Genomic DNA, 10,953 nt, shown 5'->3' with positions numbered 1-10,953 from the left:
TGTCCTTGTTAAATCCTCACCCAGCCTGGCTCAGAAACTAAACGGACAACACCAACGGCGTGAAGGTCAAAGCAGCCGGAGTTTGAACAACTGCGATAATTATTGCGTCTGATGTAGCTCCGTTGTGGTTACACGTGCATCAATGTAGTCATCAGAATCAAAATGTTTGATTTTTACTGAAAAAATCAGATGAGCTATGAAGCTCTTCATCACAGGTGTCCAGTAGGGGCACGATATGATTGCAAATGATAGGGAAAGTAAACCAATCACTTTAAAAATCTATACGAATAAAACTCAACTAATTTTGTATTTAACCAGATAAAGTCCCACTGAGCCATGAGCTTATTTTTCAGAAGCGACCTGGCCATCACAAATAATAGCTCAACCAAGTGGCGTATCACGTGGTGTGGAAATGTATTGCAGTAACATCATCTAAATACTCTCTCGACGCGTGGAGTTGATTCCAAATGTGGGAGGGAAATCCCGGAGGAGGACCCCGAGACAAATCCACGCGACCACGGGGAGAGAGAGACAATTCTAGATTTGAAGCTTTCGTGACTGCAAGGATTCATATTCTTAGGTGTTTTTCGGTACCTACGTGACTTTACCGAAAAAAACCTAAGAATATAGAGAGAGACAAGTAAACTCCAAATATACAGCAGCAGCAGGCATCGTCAGGTTCGGGATCGAACCCACGAACTCCTGTATACCAGGCGAGGTAGTTAACATCTCCTAGCCACCGTGATGATGATGATGAGAGAGAGACACGCAAACTCCAAATATACAGCAGCAGGCGTCAGGGTCGGGATCGAACCCACACCCTCCTGCATACCAGGCGAGGAAGATATCAACACACCACCTCTGTAGGGACTACACACACACATATATATAATTAGACAGATATATTTGCGTATGAACACTTTCAATATAAATGTACCCCCCAGTGCACACCATACACAACACCTTGCATGGCAATTAATTATAATCGCCCGCTGTTGGTCTCACCGCGAGTTTTCTGTCGTCGTGAGTGCAATAAAGGAAGCCGACTCCCTACACACCTGTCCACCCAGGTATACACGGAAAGATATACTTGTGGGAGCGGTGGTGCAGCGGTTAGCACGCTGCGCAACCAAACCCGATGGTTCGCCAAAAGCCGCCTCCGCTGGCGCGAGTTCGCGTTATGGCCCTTCGGGAACATCGCGAGAATTGACATCACTCGCTCAGCGCTCCAGCCCTTCTAGAACACGTTTAGGATGTTCATCACTTCATCCACTCACTCATCATCGTGTATCTGTTGCACACGTGTCATTGTGTGTGTGTCTGCATCTTTGTGTCTGTGGGGAGCGGTGGTGTAGTGGTTAGCGCTACGCTGCGCTATGAACCCGGCGACACGGGTTCGATTCCCGCTCACGGCCAACACCACCAGTGACGATTATCTGAACCGGTTCTGTGCCTCCCCTAGGTTGACTCAGCCTCAAATGAGTACCTGGTGCGGTGTGTAGTAAACATCGCCACCAGAGAGACAAAGGCGGTCGGGCGTGGCGCTGGCCACCCACCCCCTCGTGTACCGTTCCCGCCTTGAAAGGTGCTCGCTAACAGCACTTGCCCCTACAGTCTGTTAAGGCTATACGGGGGATCTTTGTCTTGTGTCTGTGTGGTCGGGCGTGGTGCTGGCCACCCACTCCCATCGCGTGCCACAGTGGCGGCCTTCGTCGGTGCTGCTCGCTAACAGCCACTTGTCCCAAAAGTCTGTTAAGGCTGTACAGGGGATCTTTGTCTTTATGCACTTGTATATTATTCGCACGTAGGTGGCAGCGTGTAAGGGTCTATAATAGCCGCAGCTTGTGTCTCCAGTGTCGAGATAGTCCATGGAAACGTTGCACTTGAAATAACCTGTTGTTCTGGTGGCCTACGTGGGCACATTCCCTTTTGCCCGCCGTGTTACCCAGCAATTAAAATGCTCGTGCAATTAAAAAAATATATATAACGGGCGACGTTTCGGGCAATGGCCCTACTTCAGAGCACGTCGAGAGGTCTCAGAGATAGAGAGGCCACTCTAAAACTAAACAATGTTTCTATTTATACCAGGTAAGACCTGAGCTGCTGTGGAAGCTCTTTTTTTCAGAAGCGGATCCCGCTATCACAGATGATAGCCCAACGAAGTGGCTTACCGTGTAGAAATGTATAGCAGCAGCCAAATACTATAAACGCGTGGTGATGTGGATACTAAATGTGGAGGGGGAAACCAGGAGGATCCGGAGAAAAATCCACGCGACCACGGGGAGAGAGAGAGAGACGCAGACTCCAAATTTACAACAGCAGGCATCGTCAGGGTCGGGATGGAACCCACGACCTCCTGCGTATCAGGTGAGGTAGTTAACATCTCCTAGCCCCCGTGATGATGATAAGAGAGAGACGCAGACTCCAAATATACAGCAGCAGGCATCGTCAGGGTCGGGATCGAACCTACAACCTCCTGCATACCAGGCGAGATAGTCAACACCTCATAGCCACCGTGGTGATGATGAGAGACACGCACACTCCAAATATACAGCAGCAGGCGTCAGGGTCGGGATCGAACCCACGACCTCCTCGACACCGACCCAAGGGAAGGGAGTTTCACAGCCCATCTGTGTGGGTGATCCACCCACCCTCGCAGCTGCCTCTACTAGTGCTGGATTACAGGCAGCAGCCTATACTAAAACTAAACATTTTTATTTTTGTATTTAACCAGGTAAGGCCCACTTAGATAGGGAGCTATTTTTCGGAAGCGATCTGGCTCTCACAAGTGATGGCTCAACGAAGTGGCTCATCGTCGCGTGGAAATGTATAGCAGCCAAATACTCAAAATGTGGAGGGGAAAAAACCGGAGGACCCGGAGAAAAGTCCACGCGACCACGGGGAGAGAGAGAGACACACACACACACACACCACAAACTCAAAATATACAGCAGGCGTCAGGTGTCGGGATCGAATCCACAACCTCCTGTATTCCAGGCGAGGTAGTTAACATCTCCTAGCCACAGTGGCATTGGGCACCATTCGGGCTACCGTTGAGTAAGTGCAGGAAATCAGAATGGCAAATCAAAACTCGGCGCCCACGCACGTTTTCGACGCAGAAGCTAATGAATGGCAAAAAGCCGGCCGCGAGTCCAGTCGATCGTAGGCAGAGGATCACGCACTACAGAACTCTCGATTCGTTTCCAGGCTGCGCCGACTTTTGCGTCCGATCAACAGCAAGCAAAAAAAACCCCACGGACTCACTCTCACCATCGATCATAATAATAATACCTCATGGGACCTCCTTTGCCAGTACCAAAATATGAGAATAGTTTTTTCCCCTTTTATCTGCCAACAAAACAGTTGTGTTAAGTTGTTAAAACACCAAACTGAAACCCTTTACAAGGAATCATGTCTGCATTAATCACAACGCTTGTGGTCAAAATGCAAACAAAAAACATCCTCTGATAATACATGCATTGTCCTTGAAACTGATTGGTCTACACCAGAGGAAGCTTTCTTTTGAGCCTCGTCTCAAACGGTGTTAGACCAGAGGACGCCAAAAGGCGTACAGCACAAATACAACGCACTATCAGAGTAATGAGAGCTCGGGGTGAGCATCTACTCTCATTACTCTGATACCACCATCTCCCACCCCCCTTCCCTCCCCTCACCCCCTCCACTCCTTCCCGTCCCTCCCCTGGAGCCCCTTTCGTCATCTCCGCGTTGCCAATTGCATCACTCCTGCGGGCCCGACTCATCTGCCGTACGACGCTCTGCAGAGCAGGACCCTACTACCACTGCTACTACCCTGCCAGCCTCGGCTCTTGCCCTCGACGCTGGTGGTGGGGAGTGGGTTCTTAAGTGTCGCCCCAAGGATCTGGAACGTCTTGCCAGCGGGTGATCCGGCACGCTACGAGCCTTGGTGCGCTTGGGGAGGGAGCACCAAGACTCACTATTTTTGTCGCGGATTTTTACTTAAACCATGATTTTATCGCCTTTGCATTTTACTTTAGTGTACAATGTTTTGATACCCCTCCCCTCCTCCTCCCCTTGAGTGGCAGTGATATTAACATTAAAAAAAAATTCAGTTTACGGTTCACTCCATTCTGCGAGCATCGCCGTTTTGCTAAGCTGTGTGTCCACGGAGCGAGCGCCTTGAGTGAAGTCGCTCCTTCTCCCTCTCGATATAAGTGCACAATCAGATTAGAATGAAACAGGGTAACATAGCTGTCGTGTAAAAAGAGACGTGGGGTTGCGGGCGATTCATTCACGTTGCGGCTTCGGACTTGTGGCCAATAAAGTTAGTTTAAATCAGTGGTTTCTCAATCTTTTGTTGGCGACTACTCTACTACCCCTTTGTTGAATTGAATTTCCACCGAGTAGTTACCCCCCCCCCCCCACCTGGTCTGAGACAACATGGTTCTGAGAAATAAATGCATGAGTAAATGAACATCAATATTTTAACCAGTTTAACACGTAGCACAGTAGGGCCTTTCGTGACCGATATTATCCATAAGAGGGGTTTTTAGGGGGTTAGATCGCATAAATATAAATGTTGTGTCGTTAAACCCGCCGCCACCACCCGCAACAGCCCATTAGTAAGGGCTCAGTCACGTAAACAAAACGTGGCTAATTAGTTACTAGTACAGCACTAGCCGGTTGTGTGTTGAACAGTAAACCCCCTACTCTCCAACACACCAGTGTGCTGTACTAGTGTAGTGACTGACTCAGGGACACTTTTTATTAAACGGCCTTAACAGTTCACACTTGGTGACTACGGGCCCAGTCAGGACAGCTGGTAGACTGCCTGGGTACAACGGTGAAGACTCCAGCAGCACGACGGGGATCCCACTCCAAACGACAGCCCCGAGGTCCCCTCCCGTAGGCCCCTCTTATACTGTCAGCGTGGCCTGGCTCCGCCCCCGGCCACGCCCGCCTTCCCTTCTAGAACCTTCCAGCGGGCTCTCGATGCGCCCCTTCCGTAACCTTTCCCCTACATCCCTCTCTGATATATCACGTGACCTGCTTTCATTCACGGCTGCTGTAAGCTGCAGATCCCCTTCCCTGCTAGCAGCCAGCACTATGCTGCTATGTGACCGATGCTATGTCACTACACTAGTAACGAATTGGCCCCGTTTTGTTTACGTGACGGATGGTGGTGGCGGGTTTAACGACACATTTATATTCACGCGATCTAACCCAAATAAATCTCTATTATGGGTTAATATTTTAACCAATTGTTTATTTTGTGAGGTATATGCACCCTAGCTTAGCTGCTAAGTAACTGCAAGCGAATACAAAAAAAAACTCAACGGACGCTTTGCGTGCGCGTTGTAAATTGTGTGCGCTCGTCAGCTACTCTTGTAGACCCACATTGTTTACGATCGGCGAGTTTTAGAAAGGTCTTTTAAACGTCGTTCTACATCGGATCTCAGTGGCATCGTGGTTACTTTACATCGGCGGATTCATACAACGCGACCATTCACCGATGATGTAATGTCACACGCACACACATTTATAAATCTACCCCACTTGGGGCATTGCCACGTGTACCCACTCCCCTCCCCCACCAATGGGGGGTCAGCGTAGCCCCAGTTGAAAACCCACTGGGGTAGACAGCCAGGCTTGGATCGGCTGAACTTTAATTTATTTTTGTTATTCTTACAAAAGAGATTCACCGAGGTTTCCGCTGGGATCAAATGCTGCGCACGCTTTCCATACCATACCATGCAAGGCAAAACGAATCGATCGTAACGAAGCTTTCCCAGACAGCAATACTCGATAACAAGGTGAAGTTTAATCACAATAGTCATAATAAATCATAAAAACGTATCATGGGGATAACTTTTTTGACTGTAGCAGAGTATGAAAAATAAGAACAGGGTTTTTACCCTTTCTAGCAATGAAACAGGAGTTGTGTTAATATGTTCAAGCACCACATAGATGCCTATCTGGTGTTGGCCAATCGGTTTCAAAGACAATACAAGTACAGTATATTATCAGAGCATGCTTGTTTGCATGTCCACCACAAGTACGTGTGGTTAATGCAGACTTGATGATTCCTTGCAAAAGGTATAATCTATTTGGTGTTTGAACATCTTAACGCCTGTTTCATTGCCAGAAATGGCAAAACCCTATTCTTATTTTTCATAATCATGAACATGATTCGGAAACGCGTGCATATTTCGCAAATCGGACGCACCGACCTTCGATTGAAAACTCGGAGGCGTGGAGCCAGAGCTCCAAGAAGACCTGGACAGGTGACAGCCTGGACAGGTGGGATACTGGACAGGTGAGAGACTGAACCAGGTGAGATCCTGAACCAGGTGATCCTGAACCAGGTCAGATCCTGAACCAGGTCAGATCCTGAACCAAGTGAGAGACTGGACAGGTGAGAGCCTGGACAGGTGAGCCTTGAGCTGCTGTTTGAAGTATGGCCCAAACTCCGATGACTGACAATACCCCTAGGAAGGCCTTCATCCCACAAAGTAGCTGGTCGCCAATCACCGTAAATTATATACTTTTTCTTATCCGTTGAAAAACTAAACAATACTCGCCCATACATAATGAGGATATTGGGAATCGACTGCTGTATTATTACGCTCGCAGTACGCGCGAGTGACATTATGTGTACACGGAATTATTGTGAACATACGTAATTGGATTTTTTACAATTTTCGTTTACCATTATACAACCTATAACCCGATCATTCGTCATAGAGGTCTTTGGGTAAGATCGCGTAAATGGCCGTATCGGGTGGTGGTGGCGGGGTTCAACGACACATTTATATTTACGCGATGGAACCCAAAACATCTGTTATGGATATTGGTGGCGACAGCCCTACCACGTGCCCAACACGATCATTATAGGTTCTACAGGCACCGCATGGGAAATACAAATAAATCAACCCCAACTGACTCGTCTGCGATGTCGTGCGACGGCCCAGACCACGACAACGCCTCGAGTGGGACCCGGTATCGTTACCCGCCTCTGTGAGCCATGCGTTGGCTTATATCTCTACCGGGGGGAGACGAAGGTGCCCAGGTGTGGTGGTGATGGTGGTGGTGGGGAGTGGTGGTGTAACAGTTAGCGCTACGCTGCCTCCAAATGAGTAATTGGTGCGGTGTGTAGTAAACATCGCCAGTGGGTAGACAAAGGCGGTCGGGCGTGATGCTGGCCACCCACCCCCTATTGTGCCATTCCGGCCTTCATAACACTTGCCCCAACAGTCTGTTACAGGCTACATGGGGGATCTTTGTCTTTGTGTGTAGGCGCTGCTACTCGCTACTAAGAGCCACTTGCCCCCAACAGTCCATTAGAGGCGACACGGGATAGAGGGGGAATATCTTTGTCTTCGTCGTCTTTGGTGAAAGATCAACATCGCTCACACGTGGTCCCACGTCAACCGTGACCTGACTCCCCCAGGGGGAGGGAGGGTGGGGGTGGGCCGCCAATGATCGCTGGACATCGATGATGAAAGAGCTTCGTGGCCCATCGGATTCCTCCACTCTGCTGAACGGAGATTAAAACAAACAAAAAAAGGTTCAAGATCGTTTGTGCTGCAAACAAAAAATAAACGGAGCGTTCACGCCGCCTCAAACTCTTCCATCCGACCGCTTCGCTGATCCCGTCGGGTGAGCGTTAAACCCCGCGCAACGCCAACTCCGGTGGTCGCCATCATCCTCGCTAGCAGCAGCGGCAGCGACAGCGGCTTTTGGCTGGCCGTCGAACAAAGAGGGCCCACTCTCCAGTCGCCCGTCAGTCGCTTCCCTTTGACTATCGCTACTGCCACGGTTGCTATTCCTCTTTCGTCAAGGAGCTATAAACAATCGTCACCTCAATTCGGGTCATCCTCTATAGTAGCAGCAGCATCAGCAGCTTCTGGCTGGCCGTCGAACCAAGACGATCACTGGCATCGCGCGGCGCTTTCAGATGCACTTCCGCGGCCGTCTGGAATGCTCTTTCTTCCGATATTAGGAAGCCACTGGGAGCTATGATGCACTTTGAAATCATTACCTCGATTGACAAACTCATTTCTTCAGAATTGCTTTGAGTGTTGAGTTTGTTGTCCTTCCGCCGCACTGCCTAGGTACGGTGGTGCGAAATAAGCACAACGCGCACACACACACACGAGCACATTATCGACGGCCGCAAAGTGGTGCACCTAGCCTGGCACAAGTGCCGTGAGTGACGTCACCTGCCGCTTAGTGCCTAATAGCGGCCGTTGTGAGATGTTAACTCCCTCGCCTGGCATGCAGGAGGTTGTGGGTTCGATCCCGACCCTGACGCCCGCTGCTGTATATTTGGAGTCTGTCTCTCTCTCTCTCTCCGTGGTCACGTGGATCTTCCTTCAGGCCCTCCGCTTTCTCCCCTCCTCAATGTCACCGCGCGTTTAGAGAATTTGGCTGCTGCTATACATTTCCACGTGATGATGATGATGATAAGCTGATTCGTTGAGCTATCATTTGTCATAGCCAGGTCGCTTCTCAAAGAAAGCTACATAGCAGCTCAGTGGGACCTTACACCTGGTAACATAAAAATAGTTCAGTTCAGTTTCCTCTCCTGCTGCTGCTACTGATACTGAGCAGAGAAACCACGGTGAGGCCCGATGCTCGATTCACGTGACTGGGCGCTACGGCCGTCTTCTTCTTCTTCCGTACGGCTACAGATCTAGATGCAAAGCAACAGCTGCAAATATAACATTCAGGTGGCGGTCAAGCCAGCAGACAATCGTGTGAAGAGCCAGCGGAGGAGTGTATCGCTGCGATGTCTCTATTAGTCTATGGGTCTATGCGTTTCTACGGTTCTCTATGAGTCTATGGATCTCTATGGGTCTCTATGAGCCTGGGCCTACAAGAGTCTCTGGGTCCGAGTCTCCACGGATCTCTGCGAGTCTCCGTGGGTGCCTACGAGTCTCTGCGAGTCTCTATGGGTCTCCGAGTCTCTGTGCGTTTGTATGGGTCTGGATCTTTATGGGTATCTAGGAGTTTCTGCTTTCGTACGGCTGCTGATGTAGAATGTCACATTCAGGTGGTGGTCAAGCCCAGACAACCGCGTCAGCAAGAGCAGTAGTGGAGTAGCGCAGTAGTGAATCGTCGTCGTCATCGCTGTGATGATGTCTCCTCCTTCGTATTTGTGTATTGGGTCATTGCGTCGTTACGCATTGTGTACGGTCTCTGTTCTGGATGACCGCAGTCATGGCACTGCCACTACCGGAGAGAGTTTCTGATTTTCCATTTGTGCATCATCAGCTATCATCCACAACTGCTGCCATGATTTGTGCAGTGCCTGATGCGGTTTAAGGTGGGACCATAAGCAGCTTCGTGGAAGATCAAACCCCAGGGAATCTTCTGCGTTGGGTCGTTCACAACAAGGCGGTGTCTGTTTGTGAATTCTTTTGAAGCTCTCCAAGCTGAATGGACAGATGTTACCTCCCTCGCCCGGTATGCAGGAGGTCGTGGGTTTGATCCCGACCCTGACGCCTGCTATATATTTGGAGTTTGTGTCTCTCTTTCTCGCTTCCCGTGGTCGCGTGGATTTTTCTCTGGGACCTCCGGTTTTTCTCTCCCACATTTAGAATCGACATCACGTGTTTAAGAGTATTTGGCTGCTGCTGCTGCTGCTATGAATTTCCATGCGACGACGACGATGACATCAGTCACCCTTCGCCGAGCTACCGTTCGTGATGGCCAGGCCACTTCTGAAAAATAAGCTATTGGGGCCTCACACCTGGTGAAGAAAAAAAAATGTACGTAGTTCAGTTCGGTTCCAAGTTCACTCGAGGGTGTGCACCACGAAATGTTTCTTGAGCGCGGAGATCCGCGTGAACCCCTTGCCGCACTCGACGCACACATGCGGCTTCTCCCCCGTGTGCGACCGCGTGTGCCTCTCGAAGTCGGAGCGCTTGGCGAAGCCCTTGCCGCACTCGGCGCAGACGTGCGGCCACGCGCCCGTGTGCGACGCCGAGTGCGCCTCCAGGTGCGAGCGTTTGGCGAAGCCCTTGCCGCACTCCCCGCACGCGTGCGGCCGCTCGCCCGTGTGCGTGCGCGCGTGCGTCTCCAGGTCGGAGCGCTGCGTGAAGCCCTTTCCGCACTCGGCGCAGACGTGCGGCCACTCGCCCGTGTGCGACGCTGAGTGCGCCTCCAGGTTGTAGCGGTGGGCGAAGCGCTTGCCGCAGTCGGGGCACGCGTGCGGCCGCTCGCCAGTGTGCGTGCGCGAGTGCTTGGCGAGGTCGAAGCGCGTCGCGAAGCCCTTGCCGCACTCGTCGCACGCGTGCGGCCAGTCGCCCGTGTGGATGCGCGAGTGCTTCTTGAGCGTGAAGCGCGTGGCGAAGCCCTTGCCGCACTCGGGACACACGTGCGTGTACTCGCCCGTGTGCATCAGCGAGTGCGTGTTCAGGTTGTAGCGCGTGCGGAAGCGCTTGCCGCACTCGGCGCACGAGTGCGGCTTCTTGCCCCCCGCGCCGGCGGGGGCCGCGGGCGGCGCCGGGGCGCCGATCATCGTCTTGCCGCACCGCTCGCAGGCTCCCGCCGACGCCCGATCGCCGGTCTGGCCGATCCTCTCCGCTCGGTCGGACGCCGAGAAACGGACGTCCTCCTTTGCTGTTGCTGCCGTGCACTCCCCGCACAGGACCTGCATTTGTTTTGGCTCGGCCGCTGTAAAAAAAATAAAAAAACATTTATTTTAATAAGAAACCACGCCGCTAGATTAACGGGGGAAACATTTCAACAATTGCTGTCAGAAGCGACGCCGTCATTTTATCGCGGTGCAACAGAATAAAGGTATTTTTGTTGTTGTTGTTTGGGTTAGATCGCGTAAATATGAATGTGTCGTTAAACCCGCCACAGCCACCACCCGACTTGGCCAATTAGTGAGGTTTGTCACGTAAACGAAAATCTGCTGGCTAGTGCACTACTTCAGCGCACCACCGTCTGGAATGCTCTTCCTTC

General features: G+C 51.1%; 1 protein-coding gene across 1 annotated transcript in view; it reads right to left on the bottom strand.

The window, feature by feature from the left end:
• Positions 1–5,798: 5,798 nt before the first annotated feature.
• LOC144949959 (uncharacterized) overlaps positions 5,799–10,953 on the bottom strand; it is a 29,597-nt gene continuing 24,442 nt past the window's right edge. Inside the window, exon 15 of the mRNA XM_078879948.1 lies at positions 5,799–10,659. Coding sequence (XP_078736074.1) covers positions 9,779–10,659 — 881 coding nt within the window. The 3' untranslated portion in view covers positions 5,799–9,778. The remainder of the gene's footprint in view (positions 10,660–10,953) is intronic.

Source organism: Lampetra fluviatilis, chromosome 55 (assembly GCF_964198595.1).
Source record: "Lampetra fluviatilis chromosome 55, kcLamFluv1.1, whole genome shotgun sequence".
Classification (NCBI taxonomy): Eukaryota; Metazoa; Chordata; class Hyperoartia; order Petromyzontiformes; family Petromyzontidae; genus Lampetra; species Lampetra fluviatilis.
Note: the sequence above shows the minus strand (reverse complement) of the source record. Positions and strands in the feature narration are given on the sequence as shown.